General features: G+C 44.7%; 1 protein-coding gene across 1 annotated transcript in view; it reads right to left on the bottom strand.

Moving 5' to 3' along the window:
- IPO4 (importin 4) overlaps positions 1-24,856 on the bottom strand; it is a 1,872,953-nt gene that overhangs the window by 1,699,636 nt on the left and 148,461 nt on the right. The window contains exon 4 of the mRNA XM_069238173.1: positions 16,456-16,497. Coding sequence (XP_069094274.1) covers positions 16,456-16,497 — 42 coding nt within the window. The remainder of the gene's footprint in view (positions 1-16,455; positions 16,498-24,856) is intronic.

Genomic DNA, 24,856 nt, shown 5'->3' with positions numbered 1-24,856 from the left:
CGCTCGGAGATATAAAGTATGCCTGTGAATCACCGCTGGCAAAGCCACTCTGGGGCAATGAGAATCATCCTGGTGTGAAATCGGTACAGCCAGAGTATCACAGAACGAGATGAGTCGGTGGAAATGCGCAGAGAAATTTCTCTGACCAACTTATCAAAAGAGTATCACTCTGCGACCCTGGTTGGGGGAAACAGGACGCGTAGGTGCGACTTTTCTTTTGTTGATATTTGCAAACCAGTCTATGAGAGGATATCCCCACTCCTGAAAGATGTCTTGCAAGGTGTCTTCGTTGAGAACCCAGTCGTGAAGGCCTTAGAAATTGCAGCTGAGGTGGTCTGTCTGCCTGTACGTTTTGAATTCCTGGCAGATAGATGGCCGTTATTGTGAGATTCTTGACTAGTAGCCATTTCCAGATGGAAAGCGAGAGTGAGTTAATCCTTGCTTGTTCAAGTAATGCATGGTTGTCCTTTTGTCGGTCTGGACAAGGATGCGGTTTGTCTTCAGAACTGGAAAGAAAGATTTCAAAGCTAGGTGGACTGCACTCAGTTCCAGCATGTTTGTGCGTGTGGTTGGACAGAGTACAAACATACCAAATAGAGTCCAAAGGGAATCCATGTGGGGGTACCCATCCTTGGAGGGAGGCACCTGTAATCAATGTTTGTGAGGGTGGCTCCTGGTGAACGCCTACCTCTGAGACCACCGCGGTATAGACTGGTGTGCAGCTTGTGTTAACCTGAGTTTGTCCTCCCAGCAGTTGGAAAGATGGTTCCACTGGTCCTTCAAACACTGCTGCAAGGGTCTCATGTGCAGTCTCGCACATGGCACTATGAAGATCCAAGATGCCATGAAGCCCAGAAGGGACTCTATGTATCATGAAGAAGGTTGAGAACTCAGAAAAGTGCAACATTTCAGAGTAAGGGATGATAGTCTCTCTTCCGAAGGATACACTCTTGCAGACTGCGTATCCAATATGGCCTTTAAGTACTGTATCTTTTGACTGGGTCAACTGTTGATTTTGGGAAATTGATCCAAAGACCAGGCGTGACAAATGCTTGACAGAAAAGCGAAAATGCTCCTTTGTTTGGCACCGAGAGGAGCTTTTTATCAGCCAGTCGACAAGATAAGGATATACAAAGATCTTCTGTCTCCTTAAGAATGCTGCAACCTCAGCCATACACTTTGAGAATGTTCGTAGAGCTAATTTGAGGCCGAATAGAAGTACTTTGTATTGGTAGTGCTGACATCCTACCTTGAACTGTAGGAATTTGCAAGGCTTTGCAGAGATCGGTATATGAAGTATGCATCCTGAAGGTCGATCCCCTTGCTGCAACTGTGAATAGATTTGGTTGAGAGCTAGCACTCAGATTTTTTTCTTGGCTGATGTACTTGTTTAGTACTTGGAAGTCTAGGATGGGACTGAACTCTTGCTTTGGTCCTTTCTTTTTGCAGATAAAGTAACAGTAATAAATTCCAAATTCCCTTTGATGACACAGGACATCCTCTATAGCCTCTTTTTTGCGGCAAGGTGTTGACGGCCAACTGAAGGAGGTCCAACTGATACTGGGATGTTTTTGCTGGAGGAGGGGAGTTGAAGTGTAGCGAATAGCCATTCTGCACAATATATAAGACCCATTTGTCATTCAACTCTTACCATTCATTGGCAATACCTCTATCTCCCCCCCATCCCCAATCCAAGTGGGGAACAGCGAAGGGCGAAGTAACATCTCACTGTTTTGTAGCAGGTATTCCTTGGGCTGCAGGAGCTGCTTTTCCTGTGTGCCCCTTCCTCTGGATGGTATACGAGGACATTAGTGGGATCACATCTGCTTCTGATGCAAGAGAGGGGTTTGAACCCTCTACTGGCAAAATGTCCAATCATAGGGCCGTAACACCTGTAGTATTCTTTTCTTTTCAAGGCATACAGCTTTGAGGTGTCAAGCTTGACCTTCAGCCTAGACATGTCCTCATCTGCATGAAAACCAAAAAAGGTGTTGCCTGAGAACAGAAGTTTCATTATGTGGTGTTGGGCCTCTGGTTTTAGCTCTGTAATTCAATCAGAATGATTTTCGTGCACATATCCCATGTGCATATCTGTATGTGGCCATCTCAAATGCATTTGCCGCTGCATTTATGATTTGGTTTGAGACCAAGCCACCTTCTTTGAGGACTTCTATGAAATTCTGTCTGTGCTCTTTGGGCAGCTTTTCAGGGAATCTGGACAATGAATGCCTGAGAGATATATCATATTGTCAGAGAATAGCAAATACAGTACCCACCTTCATGAAGAATGCAGATGTTCCACAGATTTTCTTACCCAGCATCCATCTGTTTGCTTTCCTTGTCCAGTGTACCAAGAATGAAGAATATGCAGCAGAACGGGATTTACATACAGCATCCACGATAATATAATCCAGTTGTGGAAAAGTCCTGAGAAAAAATGGGGCCTGATCAGGCGCTTTAAACTTCTTCAGCATCCGTGATGGTGCGGATCTTAAGGCTGCTGGTGTTAGGAACAGCTGCATTGCTGGTTCAATTAGGCCAGGTACAAGAGGCAAGAGTGGCCCTGACCCTGTGATGTTCCACAAAGTTTCAAAGATAATGTTGTAGGTTGCGTCGGGATATCTATGTTTAACTCTCGCACCTCTGATTAGGACGTCATTAAATGTCAAAAGGCCATCCACCAGTGACACACTCACTGGTGGTGTATCAGAAAGAGTAGGTGCGTAGTCCCTTACTAAGGATCTGGCAGATGTGGACCAGGATAATGTTTTAAGTCTGCCTGGTGGTATCCCTGCAAGTTTTTGATCTTGAGGATCTGGATCTTGTTGAAGATTGACAGTGATGACGCCGAGAGCTTCTAGACCTTAGACATGGTAGAGACACACTCCTAAGTGGTGTTCTAGGAGCCACTGATACAGTACGTGGTAAGAACTGTGGTGGAGGTACTCTCTTAGGTGACAGTACGAGGCCTGGATGTAGAGTATGCCTGTGAATATTCAGAGTCAAATGTCACAGGCAGCGTTGTTTTCTTCAGGCTTTCTAACTAACAAAGTCACCTAGATGGTGCTCAGGTCCAGTTATGGTTTCCCCACAGTTTGTGTGTCTAATATTTGAGGTTGTTCTGGTATGTTTTTGTGTGTCTGTGCCAATCGCTTCTCCTTCGACCCAGTAGGCCTCAATGCCGCTGTCGACTGCACTATCGACGTCAATGCTGTCTTGACCGTGTGGCGTGTCTCGTTGTCAAGTGAGCTTTCCACTTTGATGGATGTTGTAGTGCTGATGTTGACTTCGACAGCGTCTCAGTGTTGAGGAATATCTTCATGTCGATGTGTAATGCTTTCGTAACGGGGATGTGGCATTTGACGTCAAGTGCCAGGTGTGCTCCGATGTTGAGCGGTGCACCGACCTCACGTTCAACGGCATTTTCAATGTCGCACAGACATATGTTCTTCGACATCCTACCTCTTGACGTCGATATGGAACTGGGTTTTTTCTCACCCTTTTTCTGTGGTTCTGCCTTGCTGACTTTCTGTTGGACGAGAGGAGGGCTCTTTGCAGAAAGGTACATATTTCCCAGGGCCTCTTATGGATGATCCTCTCGCTTTCAGTACTTAGAGTTTTATTTTCTCTCGGTCCTTCAGGGTACTTCTTTTTAGTCTTTGGCAGTGAAGACAGGAGTCAGGGTGGTGGGAGTCCACAGGCAGTCAGTCTGGGCCTTTTTCTTTCCACAGGAAGGAGGCTTCACAAAGAGTGAATGCATTTGTGAAAGAATAAAACATATTTTTTGTCAGAAAGAAGGCTGTCAGTATAGCATATACTGGCAACTTTCAAAACCAAGGGTGAAACCGTTTAGAAAGGATTTTTCCGACTAGATGAGTCAAAAAAGGGTGCTCAGTACTTCAGGATCGTTTAACTGTAGCAGCCAGAAAAATAAACTGACCTGTCACCTGTGGGGCATGATGGGATACAGGGGTACAGGGGTACTGTGAGGTTCTTAAAGGAACAGTGCCAGTTTTAAACTTACTCTTTGAATGCAGCTTATTGGTAAACAATGCCTCATATTCCCTTTCCTTTTAAAGGAAGGATTGCCTGTAGGAGTTGAAGTTGTTTGAAGTAGTGTTCTTAAGACAGCCTGGCCTACAGTAGACTGTTGCTGTGAGAAAACATCTACACAATAGTGTTTTGTAAATGTATGAGGAGTTGACCATGTGGCCGCTTTACATATATCAGCCATTGGTATGTTTTCTGAAAATGCCATTGATGCAGCTTTCTTTCTTGTAGAATGGGCTCTCGGAGTGATTAAAAGTTGTCTCTTTGCTTTTATGTAGCATGTTTGTATGCATCCAACAATCAATCTTGCTAAGCCTTGTTTAGATATAGGATTAACTTTATGTGGTTGTTAAAAGGCAACAAAAAGTTGTTTTGTTGTCCTAAAATCTTAAGTTCTGTCTATGTAGTACATAAGAGCTCTTTTGAGATCTAGAGTATGAAGAGCTCTTTCTGCCACAGAGTCTGGCTGTGAAACGAACACTGGCAATTCCACTGTGTGGTTGATGTGAAAAGGAGATACTACTTCTGGTAGAAATATTTGAATTTTCCTAAGTACAACTTTATGTTTGTGTGCTTGGAAGAAAGGTTCTTAAAGAGTGAACGCTTGTATTTCACTAACTCTTCGTAAATAAGTAATAGCTACAAGGAAGGCAACTTTCCATGTTAAAAACTGAATTTGACAAGAATGCATGGGATCAAAAGGTGGGCCCATAAGTCTGGTAAGTACGATATTTAAATTCCAGGAAGGAACAGGTGGTGTTCTATGTGGAATAATACGTTTTAATCCTTCCATGAAGGCTTTAATCACAGAAATTCTGAATAGAGAATTGTGTTGAATATTTTGTAAATACGCAGATATTACAGTAAGGTGGATTTTGTTGGACGAGAAAGCTAAGTAGCCTGTATAGATGCTGTAAGTGGGTCAAATCTTTTCCATTTGTTAGCATAACATTGTCTAGTAGTAGGCTTACGTGCCTGCTTAATCACTTCCATACATTCTGATGGAAGTTTTAGGTAACCAAATTCTATGACTTCAGAAGGCAAATCGCTAAATTGGGGTTTGGGTGCCTGATTTGACCTTTGTTTTGTGTGAACAAGTCTGGTCTGTTTGGGAGTTTTGAATGAGGGACTACAGACAGATCTAGGAGTGTTGTGTACCAATGTTGACGTGCCCATGTTGGTGCTATTAGTATCATGGTCAGAGATGTCTGATGTAGTTTGCTGACCAGAAAGGGAAGGCGCAGGAGAGGGGGAAAAGCGTAAGCACAGAGCATTGCCCTTGGATAGTGGATGTGGGTGTCTGGATGCAAAGGTTGGCATTTTGCGTTTGTTTGTTGCTAATAGGTCTATTTCTGGTGTTCCCCACTTCTGAAAGTACTTTTGAAGTACATGGGAGTGGATCTCCCATTCGTGAGTTTGTTGGTGATTCCTGCTTAGGAGATCCGCTAGCTGATTGTGTATTCCAGGAATGTATTCTGCTAATAGATGAATGTGATTGTGAATTGCCCATTTCCATATTGTTTGGGCTAGCAGGGACAGTTGAGATGAATGTGTCCCGCCCTGTTTTTTGAGGTAATACATGGTGGTCATGTCTGTTTGAGAAGGGGTTGAAACGCTTTTAGGGCAAGAAATAAGCCAATAATTCTAGGTGGCTTAAGTGAAGATGTTTCTCTTTGGGATCCCATTCCCCTTGAATGGTATGATTGTTGGGATGAGCTCCACAACCTATCATTGATGCGAATGACCGCCCTGTCAGATTGCTGAGATTCCACCATTGAAGGGACATGTTTGTTTGGCGGTCCATCAACACTAGATCTTGAAGTTGACCGTGTGCTTGACACCATTGTTGTGAGAGGCATTGTTGTAAGGGTCTCATGTGTAGTCTTGCATGTGGAACTATGGCTATGCAAGTTGCCATCATCCCTAGAATTTTCATGATAAATCTTACAGTGTATTGTTGATTTGGCTGTATATGTGGGAAGAGATTTTGGAAAGCCTGTATCCTTTGTGTATCTGGATATGCGAGGGCTTTTTGAGTATTTAGAATAGCACCTAGGTAAGGTTGTACCTGTGCTGGTTGAAGGTGTGATTTCTGATAATGTAGAACGAACCCTAGTGTATGCAGGGTTTGTATTACATACGGAGTGTGTTGTTGGCATGGTATAAGATTGCTTGATTTTATTTGCCAATCGTCTAGATATGGAAAGATGTGAATATGTTGTCTTCTTAAGTAGGCTGCTACTACTGCTAGACATTTTGTGAACACTCCGGGAGCTGTTATGCCAAATGGCAAAACTTTGAACTGGTAATGTTTTCTTGCTATGACGAACCAGAGTTATTTTCTGTGAGCTGGATGGATGGGTATATGGAAATACACATCTTTGAGGTCTAAGCAGTCATGTAATCTTGTTTCTGTATGTGATGCTATTAATTGTGTTTGACCAATGACTTTGTGTTTCACCACTGCGCATATTAGTTGCTCAATGTTCACCAGTAGCACATTATATGTTTTATTCAGTTTAGCCACCTATTGGCTTTGACATTGCATTAGCCATTACATTCTGTATTCTGCCTATTGGCTTTGACATGCTGTATTCAGTTTAGCTGCCTATTGGCTTTGACATGGCATTAGCCATTACACTCTGTATTCTGCCTATTGGCTTTGACATGATATTAGACATTACATTTGATATTCAGCTTAGCTGCCTATTGGCTTTGACATGATATTAGACATTACATTCTGTATTCAGCTCAGCTGCCTATTGGCTTTGACATGACATTAGACATTACATTTGATATTTAGGTTAGCTGCCTATTGGCTTTAACGTGGAGTTAGACATTGCAGTTGAAACATCGCAGATGTCTGTATTCTTCCAAGCTGTGTTTTTCCACAAGATGGACCAAGCTGTTTTCTTCACACCAGACTAGACCTGATAAGAGAGAGTACATTTGGTGTTTTCCTTTCTGCTCAGGCTTGGGAATAGGAGAAGTCTAGGCGATCTGGCCAGTCTCCAAAGGCTTGTGTAGTTTTCCCGAGTCTGAGAGGAGGGGGCACGCTTTTGTAAGGATGACTCTGGGCTACAGTGAGTTAGATTCGAATCTGCTTGACTTCAGGCTGGAGCTAGACGTCAGTTGCCGGTCTCCCGTGTGGGTAGATAATCTCTTTCTCGCAGTTGACCGGAGTCATAAACTTGCAGACCCCAGAAAGATGAAGCTGAAGATAGGTCCTACTTGCTCATACGGTGATGAATTTTGATTTTTTTTTTTTGCCTTGCTACTATAATCATATAATATATATCTGCTGTGTACATTGCAACTGAGAAGTACTGTGATATATTTTGTTTTCTTGCTGCGACTACTTTGTGCTTGAAATCTACTAATTCGTCTCTCAAGAACTTGTGGGTGGGGAAGAATTAACAACAATAAAGGTCTTCTTTGAACTCAGAAGTGCATTCTAGAGAGGTTCTGTAAGCTCTGATATGAGCTAAGTAGGAAAGCAGAACTCTGTAGTAGTGGAATGACATCTTGCAGAGTTACAATGTGATAATGTTCTGACAGGATGTATAGACTGAGAGGTCTGAGGGCTAGGATAGGCCTCAGAGTGCCATCTTTTTGGGGAATGAGGAAGAATAGTGAGTATACTGTTGTAACAGAACGTTGTGTTCTGGGGACAATTTGTGGTAACGTGGGGGACTGTTTGGAGGGGTGGAGATTAATTATAGGCAATAGCCATTGCAGATAATTGATAACACCCAATTGTCTGTGGTGATATTTTGCTGATGAGAGTGAAACTGCTGTAGTCTTTCCCCCCACAGGAGATGTGTGTGGCGGAGGGGTGTGAAAGAAGTCACGATTTGGATGGTGTAGTGGCTTGTTTTGAGGCTTGGAACTTGCCTTGGTTTCTGAAATATTGTCCTCTATAGGACCCTCTAAACCACCCCTCTTTGATATTGTGTCTGTTGTCCTTGTTTTGTCTGAAAGGTAGAAGCTTCAGAGGATTGCGGTTTAAATCCTCCTCTAAACTGTGGCCTGCGAAAGGAGCCTATATATGGTGTGGTGTATAGTACTCCCATTGCCTTTGCAATATCTGAGTCCTTTCTCAGTTTTTCTATGGTGGTATCCACTTCAGGTCCAAATAAGTGTTTATCAAAAGGCATTTAAAAGTACTGCCTGCTGAATTTCTGGTTTAAAACCAGAAAAGCGTAACCATGCATGCCTTCTTATGATAATGGCAGTATTTACACTCCTTGCGGCTGTATCAGCAGCATCGAGGGCAGACCTTATCTGGTTGTTACTTATGGCCTGTCCCTCTTCTACAACCGGTTGTGCTCTTTTTTTTGCTCTTTTGGGAGGTGCTGGATGAATTCTTACATCTCATCCCAGTGGGCTCTATCATATCTGGCAAGAAGTGCTTGCGAATTTGCAATTCGCCATTGGTTAGCCACTTGCGTGGCCACTCTCTTACCAACATCATCACACTTTCTACTCTCCGTATCAGGTGGAGGAGCATCTCCTGATGATTGGCTGTTAGCTCTTTTCCTAGCCGCACTCACCACTACTGAGTCAGGTTTGTATTTTTTGTCAATTCAAGGAGCAATTACTCTAGCTTTGACAGGCTCACTAAAAATTTGGTTGGCATGTTTGACCATTCCAGGCAACATGGGAAGACACTGGTATCTAGAGTGAGTGGAAGACAGAGTGTGGAACAAAAAATCCTCCTCTAGGGGCTCAGTGTGCATAAGCACCCCATGGTAAGCAGCTGCCCTAGAGACTACCTGAGTGTAGGCAGTAGTGCCCTCTGGTGGAGAAGGCTTGGAGGGGTATAAGTCAAGATCATTGCCCAAGGGTCCACTGTATCTCCATAAGAGTATTGTGAGTGTGTTGGAGAAGGCATTGGTGGTGGACCTATTGTGTGGAGGTGAAAAAGAAAGCTGTGGAGAATGAGGAGGAGAAGTGGGGAGAGGTGCTGGTTTCTCCTTTTGTTTTTGAACTTTTGCTGGTGGTTGAGCAGAGTCTAATTCACCTTGAAAAACTAGCTTTATTTTAGTCTTTAAAGGAGATGCAGTCAGAATTCTGCCAGTCTCTTTATGCATATGGATTCTAGATAGTCTTTCATCCATAACCTCCAATATTGGCTGAATCTCAGTGCCCTCATCAGAAGGTCTGTAAGATTCTTGCATCGGCTTCGAGATTTGTTTAAGTTTGCTCAAAAGTGCTTGTTCCTCTGTGTATGAGGATTTTTTTGGTTCCGAAGTTTGAATCTTTTTCGGTCCCGAAAAGGAAGTCGGATGTTTCAGCTCCGAAGCAGGTTGTCGAATTGTCGACTCCGAGGAGTGAGGACGCTTACTAGAGTCCGAGGTGGAACTTTTAACCGACTTGCTCGACTCTGAAGTGGACGGAGGAGTGGCCTTTTTCGGCGCCGAACCCAAAGGTGGTCAGTATCTCGGATGGAGACTGCTGTCTGCGCCTGTTTTTCTTCCATGACGTCGAGATGAGATGTTCTGTACTTTGACGCCATTTCTAATCTTCGCGCACTGCGATCTATCAAGGTCTTTTTGGATCGACAGGCTTCGCGATCTTCTTCTCGGTGGTCCAGAGAAAGGCACAAATTACACACCAGATGTTGGTCTGTATATGGGAACTTCCCGTGGCACCAAGGGAAGAATCGAAACGGAGTCCGATCCATCTGGCTTCGATGCAGAAGGCCCGAACAGGCCCGAGTTGGTGCATGTGCCCAGAAGGGTGGAATCTAGATTCCAACAGGACGATCGGTCGGTGCTAGGGGGAAAACGCGATCAAAACAATACTGACGATTAAATAGGTTCTCTAAGGTTTTCTGATTCAAAATCTCGGCGCGACAGGGCACATGTCCGAACCCGACTCGGAAAGAAAAACAAACAATGGAGTCGATGTCCATGCGCACTGTAACCAAGAGGAGGAGTCACTCAAACTCAATCCTGTGACTTCGAAAATACTTCTTTGAAGAAAACCAACTTGAAACACTCCGAGCCAAACACTAGATGTTGGAAGAACTATGCATAGCATGAGTATCTGCAGCTACACATGCCATCAAACAAATATATAAATATATATATATGGAAGATGTCACTTACCCAGTGTACATCTGTTCGTGGCATGAGTCGCTGCAGATTCACATGCTGTGCACAGTCCGCCGTCTGGTGTTGGCCTCTGAGTGCTACAAGTTTTTTTTCTTCGAAGAAGTCTTTTCGAGTCACGAGACCGAGGGACTCCTCCCACTTCGATTCCATTGCGCATGGGCGTCGACTCCATCTTAGATTGTTTTCCCCGCAGAGGGTGAGGTAGGAGTTGTGTATGTTAGTAATAGTGCCCATGCAATGGAATGAATACGTATGTACATAATAAAGGTTAAAGTAATATATTTACAAATGTACAAATGTTGAAGATCTACTTCTAAACGGCTACAGGCTTCCGGGGAGGCGGGTGGGCGCATGTGAATCTGCAGCGACTCATGCCACGAACAGATGTACACTGGGTAAGTGACATTTTCCGTTCAATGGCATGTGTAGCTGCAGATACACATGCTGTGCACCGACTAGTAAGCAGTTATCTCCCCAAAAGCGGTGGTTCAGCCTGTAGGAGTTGAAGTAGTTTGAAATAATGTTCTTAGTACAGCCTGACCTACTGTGGCTTGTTGTGCAGTTAACACATCTACACAGTAGTGCTTGGTAAATGTATGAGGCGTAGACCATGTTGCTGCCTTACATATTTCGTTCATTGGAATATTTCCTAGAAAGGCCATGGTAGCCCCTTTCTTTATGGTTGAGTGTGCCTTTGGTGTAATAGGCAGCTCTCTCTTTGCTTTAAGATAGCAGGTTTGAATACACTTAACTATCCACCTAGCAATGCCTTGTTTTGAAATTGGATTTCCTGTATGAGGTTTTTGAAAGGCAATAAATAGTTGTTTTGTTTTTCTAATTAGTTTCGTTCTGTCAATGTAGTACATTAGTGCTCTTTTGATGTCTAATGTATGTAGTGCTCTTTCAGCTACAGAATCTGGTTGTGGGAAGAACACTGGTAATTCTACTGTTTCATTTAAGTGGAACGGTGAGATAACCTTTGGTAAAAATTTAGGATTTGTTCTTAGAACTACTTTATTTTTATGTATCTGAATAAATGGTTCTTGTATGGTAAATGCTTGAATCTCGCTCACTCTTCTTAGAGATGTGATGGCAACCAAAAATGCAACTTTCCACGTTAAGTATTGCATTTCACAAGAATGCATGGGCTCGAAAGGTGGCCCCATGAGTCTTGATAAGACAATGTTGAGGTTCCATGAAGGAACAGGTGGTGTTCTTGGTGGTATGATTCTTTTTAAGCCTTCCATAAACGCTTTAATGACTGGTATTTTAAATAGTGAAGTTGAATGAGTAATTTGTAGGTAAGCTGATATTGCGGTGAGATGTATTTTTATGGAAGAGAAAGCTAGATTTGATTTTTGCAAATGTAGTAAATATCCTACTATATCCTTTGGAGATGCGTGTAATGGCTGAATTTGATTATTCTGGCAGTAATACACGAATCTTTTCCACTTGTTTGCGTAGCAGTGTCTAGTGGTAGGTTTCCTAGCTTGTTTTATGACCTCCATACATTCTTGTGTGAGGTGCAAGTGTCCGAATTCTAGGATTTCAGGAGCCAAATTGCTAGATTCAAAGATGCTGGATTTGGATGTCTGATCTGTTGTTTGTGTTGTGTTAACAGATCTGGTTTGTTGGGTAGTTTGACATGAGGTACTACTGACAGGTCTAGTAGTGTCGTGTACCAAGGTTGCCTCGCCCATGTTGGTGCTATTAGTATGAGTTTGAGTTTGTTTTGACTCAACCTGTTTACTACATATGGAATGAGAGGGAGAGGGGGAAAAGCGTAAGATCCCTGACCAGTTCATCCATAGAGCATTGCCTTGGGATTGATCTTGTGGGTACCTGGATGCGAAGTTTTGGCATTTTGAGTTTTCCTTTGTTGCAAATAGATCTATTTGAGGCGTTCCCCAAATTTGAAAGTAATTGTTTAGTATTTGGGGGTGAATTTCCCATTCGTGGGTTTGTTGGTGATCTCGAGAGAGATTGTCTGCCAACTGGTTCTGAATCCCTGGAATAAATTGTGCTATTAGGCGAATGTGGTTGAGAATCGCCCAATGCCATATTTTCTGTGTTAGGAGGCACAACTGTGTTGAGTGTGTACCTCCTTGTTTGTTTAGATAATACATTGTTGTCATGTTGTCTGTTTTGACAAGAATGTATTTTTGGGTTATTATGGGTTGAAATGCTTTCAGCGCTAGAAATACTGCTAACATTTCCAAGTGATTTATGTGAAACTGTCTCTGATGTACGTCCCATTGTCCTTGGATGCTGTGTTGATTGAGGTGTGCTCCCCACCCTGTCATGGAAGCATCTGTTATGACGTATTGTGGCACTGGATCTTGGAAAGGCAGCCCTCGGTTTAAATTTGTACTGTTCCACCATAGAAGCGAGATGTATGTTTGGCGGTCTATCAACACCAGATCTAGAAGTTGACCCTGTGCTTGTGACCATTGTGATGCTAGGCACTGTTGTAAGGGTCGCATGTGCAATCTTGCGTTTGGGACAATGGCAATGCATGAAGACATCATGCCTAGTAGTTTCATTACCATTCTGACTTGTATCTTTTGTGTTGGATACATGGCCTGTATTACTTTGTGAAATGTTTGAACCCGTTGTGGACTTGGAGTGGCAATCCCTTTTGTTGTGTTGATTGTCGCTCCTAAGTATTGCTGCGTTTGACACGGCAAAAGGTGTGACTTCGCGTAGTTGATGGAGAAACCTAGCCTGTGAAGGGTTTGTATGACATATTTTGTGTGCTGTGAACACTGTTTTAGCGTGTTGGTTTTGATTAACCAGTCGTCTAAGTACGGGAACACATGTATTTGCTGCCTTCTGATATGTGCAGCTACTACTGCCAGGCATTTTGTAAAAACTCTTGGCGCAGTTGTTATTCCGAATGGCAACACTTTGAATTGGTAATGTATTCCTTGGAATACGAACCTTAGGTATTTCCTGTGTGAAGGATGTATTGGTATATGGAAATACGCATCTTTTAGATCTAATGTTGTCATGTAGTCTTGCTGTTTGAGCAGTGGGATTACGTCTTGTAATGTGACCATGTGAAAGTGGTCTGATTTTATGTAGGTATTTAGTGTTCTGAGATCTAGTATTGGTCTCAGAGTTTTGTCTTTTTTGGGTATTAGAAAGTACAGTGAGTAAACTCCTGTGTTTTTTTGTTGAATTGGTACTAATTCTATTGCGTCCTACTGTAGCAATGCTTGAACTTCTAGTCCTAGAAGATCTATATGTTTTGACATATTGTGTGTTTTCGGTGGGACGTTTGGAGGGAATTGGCGAAATTCTATGCAATAACCATGCTGGATAATTGCTAAGACCCAAGTGTCTGTTGTTATTTCCTCCCAAAGTTTGTAAAATTGGCTTAGTCTTCCCCCCACAGGTGTTATGTGATGGGGTTGTATGACTTGTGAGTCACTGCTTATTTTGAGGGGTTTTGGGGCCTTGGAATTTTCCTCTATTTTTGGGGAATTGGCCCCCTCTAAATTGCCCCCGAAAACCTCCCCTCTGATATTGACCCTGGTAGGTAGGCCTTGTTTGTGAGGTTGTGGTTTCTGTGGGTTGACCTCGAAACCCTCCCCTAAAAGGTGTTTTCCGAAATGTGCCTCTGCTCTGCGGGGAGTAGAGTGCGCCCATGGCTTTGGCTGTATCGGTGTCCTTTTTGAGTTTTTCGATGGCAGTGTCTACCTCCGGCCCAAACAATTGCTGTTCATTAAACGGCATATTGAGCACAGCCTGCTGGATTTCCGGTTTGAACCCAGAAGTGCGCAGCCATGCGTGCCTTCGTATTGTGACTGCAGTGTTTATTGTCCTTGCAGCTGTATCTGCTTCATCCATGGAAGACCGTATCTGATTATTTGAGAAACTTTGTCCCTCTTCCACCACCTGTTGCGCTCTTTTTTGGAACTCCTTGGGTAAGTGTTCGATGAAATATTGCATTTCATCCCAATGAGCCCTGTCGTATCTTGCCAAAAGTGCTTGTGAATTGGCAATACGCCACTGATTTGCTGCTTGTGCTGCAACCCTTTTTCCCGCAGCATCAAATTTGCGGCTCTCCTTGTCTGGAGGTGGTGCGTCGCCTGAGGTATGAGAGTTGGCTCTCTTACGAGCTGCCCCCACAACTACTGAGTCTGGTGTTAGTTGTGTTGTAATATATATTGGATCTGTGGGCGGTGGCTTATATTTTTTCTCCACCCTCGGAGTTATGGCTCTGCCTTTAACTGGATCCTGAAAAATTTGTTTTGAATGTCTTAGCATTCCTGGGAGCATGGGAAGGCATTGATACTGGCTATGGGTGGAGGATAGGGTGTTAAAGAGAAAGTCATCCTCAATTGGTTCCGAATGTAAGGAGACATTGTGAAACTCGGCTGCCCTTGCGACCACCTGTGTATAGGATGTACTGTCCTCAGGTGGTGACGGTTTTGTAGGATAAGAGTCTGGGCTATTGTCAGACACTGGAGCATCGTAGAGGTCCCATGCATCGGGATCATCCTGACTCATTGTGGTATGAGCTGGTGAGTGCGTCAGTGGTGGAGTTGTTGCTGGTGATGCATGTATTGATGGTGGCGGAGACAGTGGTGGGGTTGTTTTCCTTGCCACCTTTGCCTGTGGTTGCTTGTCCTTTTGTTGAAAGGCAAGTTTTCTTTTTATTTTGATTGGAGGAAGAGTGGTTATCTTCCCTGTGTCCTCATGAATATGAAGCCTTCTTTGTGTGTAGTCAGGTTCTACAGCTTGAAGCTCCTCTCCAAATCTATGTAATTGGGAGGTTAATCCTTGTTCCTCTGTATAGGAACTAGTTTTCGGCTCCGAGGCTGGCTGTTTCGGAACCGAAACCTTTTCGGAAGTCTTTTTAGGCTCCGAAGAAACCTTCTTTGTTTTCGGCGTGGTGTCTTGGTGCCGAAATTCTTCGGTGCCGCTGTCTCTGTGCCGAAGTTTCTCGGAGCCGCTGTCTCGGCTCCGAGGTTGCTGTGTGGCGGTATCTCGACCGGAGTCGGATGCTTCGACACCAGCATGCCCTTTTTCGGTGCCTTGGATGGGTCACCTATTTTTCGGGTTAAGCCATGGCCTGTTGGCGGTGGCGTCCCCTGGGCTTTTGTAGACTTCTCGTGAGTCTTGATTTTCGACGTCTTACTCACGGTTTTGGTTGTTTCTTCGGCGTCGAGTTCTTCCGAATCCGACTCGCGGACGGAGAAAGCTTCTTCTTCCTCCTCGAAACGATCTTGACCTGTCGGCGTGGACGCCATTTGTAGTCTCCTGGCTCTTCGGTCTCTAAAAGCGTCTTCCTCGACCGAAACGCTCGACAGGCTTCACAAGTATCCTCCTTGTGCTCGGGGGACAAGCACAAGTTACAGACCAGATGGTGATCCATATACGGATACTTGTGATGGCATTTTGGGCAGAAACGGAATGGGGTCCGTTCCATGAGCCTTGAAGTCGCACGTGGCCGGGCCGACCAGGCCCCGACGGGGGAATCGAAAAAACCACGAAGGGCCACCGGAGCTCTTCAAAATTCAGTGTCGATTTGTTCTAACTAACCCGATACCGAACGCAAACAATGCCGACGTTTTTTTCCGAGATTCTAACTAACTTTCCGACCCGAAACACGGAGCGAAAAGGAACACGTCCGAACCCGATGGCGGAAAAAAAACAATCTAAGATGGAGTCGACGCCCATGCGCAATGGAATCGAAGTGGGAGGAGTCCCTCGGTCTCGTGACTCAAAAAGACTTCTTCGAAGAAAAACAACTTGTAACACTCCGAGCCCAACACCAGACGGCGGACTGTGCACAGCATGTGTATCTGCAGCTACACATGCCATTGAACATATATATATATAGTAAAAATGTTTAAAGTGCTTACGGGTTCCCCATTCGTGTGTGGGACTATTCAATGCTTATGACTACTGATGATCATCCCCTGGAACAGAAATACAGAATTTTTCTTGATGACAAATGAGAAGCTTACCTCTCGAAAATGTATTCACAACTATAAAACACACACACAACGCAGGATTCCAGCACGCAAAAGGAAAGTATCGAGCAATTAGGATTATAACCAAATATTAAGCTATGCAACACCAATGGAGCCGATCAGATACTGCCCCTGAACTGAATTCCTCAGTGCATGGCATTCTAGTAGCACAAGCACATTACATGTATGATTTTCAGGTGCATACTGTCTGACATTTATATTCATGAATAGGGAGAGGTACCACCCTCGCCAAAATAAAAAAATTAAACAAAACAGATATTGTGCATGCTATTAAGACTTACTCAGGCTCCCGTTGAATGGCATCCAAGACCAGAGACTTGAGGCTGAAACAAGAAAAGAAGGGAAGTGAATTCAGATCGGTCTCCTCTCCCTCATGAGGTGACTATACATATGGCTCGCTGGCAAATGGCTGCAGGAGGTAAACGTTTGCTGCAGACATTGTTTGTGATCTGCAGATCACACTTTCGAAAGTGGAGGAAGACTAGTATGGAAAAGAAGCTTACCAGTAAATCCTTGCACACCCTTCAGGGGGATCTCCACTGAAACTATAAGCACTGAATTATCCCACCCATGCACAGAATCCCAGCGTACTTTACAGAAGAAAAACAATTTTCACGAGAAATCAAATTTTAATTCTTAAAATATACACAATTTAATAGATATTTGAAGGCCGCAATGGCCAATGTTTGTTAGTAACTTGTAAATTATAATAGCCACTAAAAAAAAAAGACAAGTGTTTTTGTAAAAGAAAACGGAGATAAAAGGAGAACAATGTAGCTAGATATACTACAGTCTAAAGAGCCTGAAAACAGATACTTCCTTTTACAGAGCAAAATAAACCAGGATCGCTCATGCCCTGTCAATGACCCTTGCTTCAGTTTTTTGATCAGACACTTTGGATTCTATCCTATATGCAGACCTATTTTTCTACTGGGGAGGATCGAAGGTTACTTATGTTTAGGGTTTTTGATTTTCAGTTAAAACCGATCAGAACCAATAAAAATATTTGCTTTTTAATGGAAAACCAAAAAAAGAATTTTGGTGCATGTATACTACTTTGTCTTCCTGAGCTGTCAAAGTAAGAAAATGTGTTACTTACCTGTAACTGTAGTTCTCCAGTATTGGATCTTTCATAGATTCACATGCTTGAATTAGAGTAGCGAGCAGTAATACCATTTATTCTAGCCATAACATCGATAACAATAGGAATGATGCTACATTCAGCCAATATCAGCAAGCAATATTGAGGCAGTTGGCTCTGGATGTACTATTTCAAAGTAAGAAATAGCATTCACAGAGTCCAAGGGTTCCCCTGAGAGGTAGGATAGGGGCAAAAGTAGATAGTTCTAATGCTCTATTTTGTGGTTGTGTGGTCGAGCAGTAGGCTTATCAGAGGGTAGTGTTAAGCATTTGTTGTACACACACAGGCAATAAATGAGGAAAACACACTCAAAGACAATTCCAGGCCAATATGTTTTTATACAGAAAAATATATTTTCTTAGTTTATTTTAAGAACCACAGGTTCAAGATTGACAATCAATACTTCAAATGAAAGCTACTTCACTTAGGTATCATAGGAACTTTGAATCAGCAAAATAGCATGTACAGTTTTGGCAAAAATGGCAATAAGCTATTTTAAAACTAGACAGTGCAAATTTCAACAGTTCCTGGGGGAGGTAAGTATTTGTTTGTTTTGCAGGTAAGTAAACCACCTACAGGGTTCAAAGTTGGGTCCAAGATAGCCCACCGTTGGGGGTTCAGGGCAACCCCAAAGTTACCACACCAGCAGCTCAGGGCCGGTCAGGTGCAGAGGTCAAAGTGGTGCCCAAAACGCATAGACTTCAATGGAGAAGGGGGTGCCCCGGTTCCAGTCTGCCAGCAGGAAAGTACCAGCGACTTCGGAGGGCAGACCAGGGGTGTTTTGTAGGGCACCGGGGGGGGGACACAAGTCAGCACAAAAAGTACACCCACAGCGGCACAGGGGCGGCCGGGTGCAGAGTACAAACAGGTGTCTGGTTTGCAATGGAGTTCAATGGGAGACCCAGGCGTCTCTTAAGCGAAGCAGGCAGGCGGGTGGGGGGGGGGGGGGGGGTTCCTCGGGGTAGCCACCACCTGGGCAAGGGAGAGGGCCACCTGGGGGTTGCTTCTGCACTGGAGGTCGGATCCTTCAGGTCCTGGGGGCTGCCGGTGCAGTGTCTTTACCAGGCGTCGGGTTCTTAGAAGCAGGCAGTCGCGGTCAGGGGGGAGCCTCTGGATTCCCTCTGCAGGCGTCACTGGGGGGGGGGCTCAGGGGGGTCAACTCTGGCTACTCACAGGGTCACAGTCGCTGGGGAGTCCTCCCTGTAGTGTTGTTTCTCCGCAGGTCGAGCCGGGGGCGTCGGGTGCAGAGTGCAAAGTCTCACGCTTCTGGCGGGAAACGTGCAGTCCTTTAAAAGTTGTTTCTTTGTTGCAAAGTTGTTTCTTCTTTGGAGCAGAGCAACTGTCCTCTGGAGTTCTTGGTCCTTTTAGATGCAGGGTAGTCCTCTGAGGCTTCAGAGGTCGCTGGACCCTGGGGAACGCATTGCTGTTGCAGTTTCTCTTGAAGAGGGGAGACAGGCCGGTAGGGCTGGGGCCAAAGCAGTTGGTGTCTCCATCTTCTCTGCAGGGCAGAGTCAGCAGTCCGTCTTCAGGTTGCAGGAATCTATCTTGCTTGGTTCTGGGGGCCCCTATATACTCAATTTAGGGGGGTGTTTAGGTCTGGGGGGTTAGTAGCCAATGGCTACTAGCCCGGAGGGTGGCTACACCCTCTTTGTGCCTCCTCCCTGAGGGGAGGGGGGGGCACATCCCTAATCCTATTGGGGGAATCCTCCATCTTCAAGATGGAGGATTTCTAAAAGTGAGAGTCACCTCAGCTCAGGACACCTTAGCCAGTGACGACTCCTTGTTTTTCTCATTATCTCCTCCGGCTTTGCCGCCAAAAGTGGGGCCGTGGCCGGAGGGGGCGGGCATCTCCACTAGATCGAATGCCCTGTGGCACTGTAACAAAAGGGGTGAGCCTTTGAGGCTCACTGCCAGGTGTTACAGCTCCTGCAGGGGGAGGTGAGAAGCACCTCCACCCAGTACAGGCTTTGTTACTAGCCACAGAGTGACAAAGGCACTCTCCCCATGTTTCCAGCAACATGTCTGGTGTGTGGCAGGCTGGCAAAACTAGTCAGTCCACACTGGAAGTCGGGTATGTTTTCAGGGGGCATCTCTAAGATGCCCTCTGGGGTGTATTTCACAATAAAATGTACACTGGCATTAGTGTGCATTTATTGTGCTGAGAAGTTTGATACCAAACTTCCCAGTTTTTGGTGTAGCCATTATGGTGCTGTGGAGTTCGTGTATGACAGACTCCCAGACCATATACTCTTATGGCTACCCTGACAATGTCTAAGGTTTTGCTTAGACACTGCAGGGGCATAGTGCTCATGCACCTATGCCCTCACCTATGGTATAGTGCACCCTGCCTTAGGGCTGTAAGGCCTGCTAGAGGGGTGACTTATCTATGCCATAGCAGTGTGAGGTTGGCATGGCACCCTGAGGGGAGTGCCATGTCGACTTACTCATTTTCTCCCCACCAGCACACACAAGCTGGCAAGCAGTGTGTCTGTGCTGAGTGAGGGGTCCCCAGGGTGGCATAAGACATGCTGCAGCCCTTAGAGAGATTCCCTGGCATCAGGGCCCTTGGTAACAGGGGTACCAGTTACAAGGGACTTATCTGGATGCCAGGGAGTGCCAAATGTGGAAACAAAGGTACAGTTTTAGGGAAAGAACACTGGTGCTGGGGCCTGGTTAGCAGGCCTCAGCACACTTTCAAATCATAACTTGGCATCAGCAAAGGCAAAAAGTCAGGGGGTAACCATGCCAAGGAGGCATTTCCTTACAAATATACATATGTATTGAGAATGATAAGAACAAAATAAAAATCATAATTATAATATAAATAATAGTAGTAATAGCAACATTAAGAACAATAGCATTAAACAAATATAGTTCACACAGCTTTCAAATGGAAGGATAACCAGAGAGGCTCACCTTAATTGAATAGATGTCTTAGCACTGCTTGCCCAACAGCCGTACCCGTTTTGTTCATCGCATCTAGGCAGTAGTGCTTTGTACATGTATGCTATCTGGACCATGCTGCTGCCCTGAGAACGTGTCGCAGGGGTAGTCACACTAAGAGAGACGCTGACTTGGCTACCGCTCTGGTAGAGTGGGCTTTAACCTTACTGTGGTGCGAATTTCCTGTCTGGGCATGACAAAATTGTATAGCTAGTCCGATCCACCTGGCAATGGTCCGCTTAGATATTGCAGGGCCCTTAGCTGTATCCCCATATGCTACGAATAGCTGGTCCGATTTCTGAATGCTCTGTGTTCTTTGAAGATAGAACATTAAACATCTTATATCTAGCGAATGCAGCGCTTTCTCCGCAACCACCTGTGGGTTAGGAAAAAATGTTTTTAAGACCACTGGTCCATTTAAATGGAAGTTACCTTTGGTATATACTTAGGATTTGTTCGAAGAACAACCCCATTTGGAGTGAACTTAAGAAAAGGTTCTTTGATGGTAAAGGCTTCTATGTCACTCACTCTTTTTGCTGATCTGAGAGCCAGTAAAAGCAACGACTTCCAAGATATGAATTTTAACTCTGACCTGTGGATTGGTTCGAAAGGAGGCTTCATGAGTTGTCCCAACACTATGTTTAGGGTCTGTAACGGTGAAGGTTTACGCACTGGTGGAAATACTCTAAAAAGGCTCTTGAGGAATTATTTCACAATCCTGGCAGAATACAGTGAGGAGGTGTGCTGAGTGCATCGTTATCTTGAAATTGCTGCCAAATGTACTCTTATTGAGGCGTAAGAAAGCCCAGATTTTGCTAAATGTAACAAATAGGGAAGTATTTGCTCCAGGGGTGATGACATAGGATGGACTCCTTCCGTAGCACAACAAACAGAAACACTTCCATTTCAGTTTATATGTCTTATTGGTGGTGTCCACTCTGGCTTTGGCCAATATTTCTCTACATTCCGATGAAATTTTCAAGGTGGAGTAGTCATGGAATTCAGGAGCCAGGCCGGTAAGTGTAGAGATGAAGGATCCGGATGCCTGACTTGGCCCTGGTGTCAGCAGGGCTGGTGTCTGAGTAGAACATATGGTTGATCCGAATACAGAAGGTCTGTGAACCAGACCTGCCTGGGCCACCTGGGTGCTACTAGGAAGAGACGACATCCCTCTGCTTTCATTTTGTTGATCACTCTGGGGATGAGAGGAATCAGGGGGGTGGGGGAGAGCGTAGGCATAGATTCCTGACCATATCATTAAAAAAGCATTCCCCCACAACCCTTTTTGTGGATGCCAGCTTGCGTAATATGGGCATTTCGTGTTCTTGTTTGTGGCAAAAAGATCCAGATTTGGCCTGCCCCACTTCTGGAAAAGTTGGTTGAGAACTTGTTGGTCAAGTTCCCACTCGTGATATGGTATGAATGTCCTGCTCAAAGCTTCCACTAGGAGGTTGGTTTGCCCTGGCAGGTGTTCCGCTTTCAGAGAAATTTGGTTTTCTATGGCCCATTCCCATATGTTCTGAGCCTGATGTGAAACCTGCAAGGACTTTATGCCGCCCTGTTTGTTCAGGTAAAACATACTTGTGGTATTGTCCGTTCTGATGAGAATTTTTGAGTTTCATATTCTTGGTAAGAAGGCTTTCAGCGCCAGATCTATTGCTTTGAGCTCCAGTTGCTTTATGTGAAGCTATTTGTCTTTTTTTTTATCCAGTTGCCACTTATCCACAGATCTTGAAGGTGGGCACCGCAACTCTCGAGCGACTCATCTGTTATTATATATTGCTGAATTTATTGAAAAAAAGAAAGGCCCTCGGATAAGTTGGTCTGTTTTCCCCACCAAGACATGGCAGTTCTCATTTTCCGGTGTGATGAGAATCCGATCGTCGAAGGAGCCATTAACTTGGAGCCACAGAGTCTAGTTGCTCCTGTAGAGGTCATGTGTACAGTCGGCAATTTGGTATCAGTGGAATACCCATGAATGATTTGTAATTTCGAACTAAATCAAACTTTTGTTGATAGCTTTTGAGCCATGCTAGAGATCTTTTGCTGTCTCTCTTGAGATGGAAATGCTTTGGATCGTATCCAGTATTGCTCCTAGGAAATTCAGCTTCTGTGTGGGATGGAAGTGTGACTTGCGATAACTGATGGTAAGACCTAGAGTTTTGAACAACTGGAGGCAAGAGGATGTGTGGTTTACCACCTGAGTTCTTGTGGATACCTTTATGAGCCACAGGTCCAAATATGGAAAGACTTCTATGCCCAGCTGGCGTAGATGACCCGCTACTGGCGCTAGCACTGTGGTAAAAATTCTGGGGGCCGATTTTAATCCGAATTGGAGGACACAAAAATGTAGATGCATACCAATGACCTTGAACCTGAGAAATTTCCAATGGTTTTGATGTATTGGGATATGGAAGTATGCATCCCGGAGGTCTAGAGATGTCATGTGATCTCCTGTGTACCATACAAAACATTTGTTTTTTCAGGAACTGGTTTAAGGACCTCAAATCTAGTATGGGATGCCAATCCCCGAAGGCTTTTTTTTTTTTTACTAGAAAAAAGCGGGAATAGAATCCCCGGTTCCTGTGCAGAGTTGGAACAAGTTCTATTTCCCCTTTGTGTAAGATTGCATATACTTCCTTGAGGAGCTGTTTTAACCGTGGAGGTGGAGGTGGTGGTCCTGACGGAGGGATATTTGGAGGCTTCTAAGTGAATTTTAGAGTATGTCCCCTGGATACTATATCTAGTACCCACTTGTCTGATGTTATCCCCAACCACTGAAGGATGTGGCAAGCGGTCTCAAATCTAAGTAACACAGGTGGGGTTGGCAGCTGGTATGAATGCATGGTCATTGTTTTCTACCCATGTCTCTTCCACTGGCAGCGGTTCTTCCCCTCATAGGGTATCTATAGGCAGCTGTAGGTGGTAACCGGTATTGCTGCTGGTATTGTCCGTACTGCTGTCGAAAACGTGCTTGAGCTGTTTGTGTGGTCTATATGCTTGGAAACCACCATGAAGGAAATAACTTCCTCTGTCCCTCGAAATGGCTACTTTTTGTACTGCAACGTACCTAGGGATTTGGCTGTGTCTGTATCCGCCTTTATGGATTGTAACATGTCGTCCACATGCTTGCTGAAGAGGCCTTCCCTATCATATGTCATGTCAAGTATTCTACTTTGAACCTCTGGCCTAAAAGAAGTAGATTTCAGCCAGGCATGTCTGCACAACACCGCTTCCCCTGCCAGCTGCCTAAATCCCAATTAGTGAGATATCAATCACACAATCTATCATTTTGGCTGCGATCCACTCTCCTTCCTGCAACACCTTCTTTGCCTCTAGTTTAGTGTCCTCAGGTAATGTAAGAGGACATGTCTGCCCACATTTGGCGATCAAATCTGCCTAGAATGGCTAACGAGTTGGCAGCTTTGACTGTTATTGCTGCTACTGAGGAGAACCTTTTCCCTATGTTGTCCAGAAGGCATCCTTCTTTATCTGGTGGGGATGTTATTGGTGTTGGAAGGGTTTTTCGAGCTGCGTTGCACCGCTTGTGATACTACGGAATCCAGCTTCGGTTGCGTAATTAAACAAGCTGGAGTATCTTCTGGCGCTTTATACTTTTTCTCCAAATGCGGGATTTGGGAAGGTATCGTAACTGGGTTTTTCATTGCTTTCAATCCTTCCTGCCACATAAAGTCAACTATAGGTATGGCTCTAACTGCCTTTTTTGAGGGTCCTTAAAGTCATACAGGAAACAATCGGGTTCCCGAGAAAGACTGGGCAGTTCAAAACATTAAGCCGCTCTTTCCATCAAATTATGGACTCCCCCTATGTCCTCTGGGGGTGAATCCACCGCTCCTGCCACCCGTGGTGATTGTGTAGGAATCAGGTATTCGTCCCACTAACTAGTAGTGGTTTCAGGTATTTCTCCCTCTTCCCTTTCTTCATCTGTGGATTGAGGGTTATCCTGAGGCGGCTGCATGAAAGGTATGTTCCTATCCGGTCTGAGTGGGGTCCCTGGATGGCTAGGGAGGGGAGTCCAGAGTCCCGCTTTTAGGTTATACTGCTCCGTGATCGGAGTTGTTGGTACTGAGGGTGGAAACCTTATGGAGGTATGCATTGGTAGGATTGGAGATGCCTTCTTTCCTACAGTTATTAAAGAGAGTGAAAGAAACCTTGACATTCCTGAAGTGTGCATCGTGAGATCAGTTGTAGACGTTTCTTCCGTCGACGGTTGTGTCGTCGATGAGGCGGTCGTCGATGGGCATGTAGTGGACGGTTGGTGGCGACGGTTTGCTTCGTCGACCGGTCTGATGTAGACGGAGTCTTTGTTGGGTTGTCTTTCGTCAAGGAGTTCCTCATCAGCGTGTGCGTATCTGATGGCTGAATAGTCGTCGGCGGTGTACCTTTGTATATTTTTGCTGTGATGATCGTCGTCAACGAAAGTAGCAACGACGTGACTATCATAGAGGACACGACCGTGGTGAACGTCAGCATTATTGTCGTCATTACTGTAGACGTCGACAGTATTGTCATTGACAAGCCTTTTTGTCAGAGTCTGAAGAGTATTTTCCCAGTTCTTTCCGTGGTGACAGAGAAGC

Source organism: Pleurodeles waltl, chromosome 6 (genome assembly GCF_031143425.1).
Source record: "Pleurodeles waltl isolate 20211129_DDA chromosome 6, aPleWal1.hap1.20221129, whole genome shotgun sequence".
NCBI lineage: Eukaryota > Metazoa > Chordata > Amphibia > Caudata > Salamandridae > Pleurodeles > Pleurodeles waltl.
The sequence above is the reverse complement of the archived record's forward strand: the minus strand, read 5'-3'. Positions and strand labels throughout refer to the sequence as shown.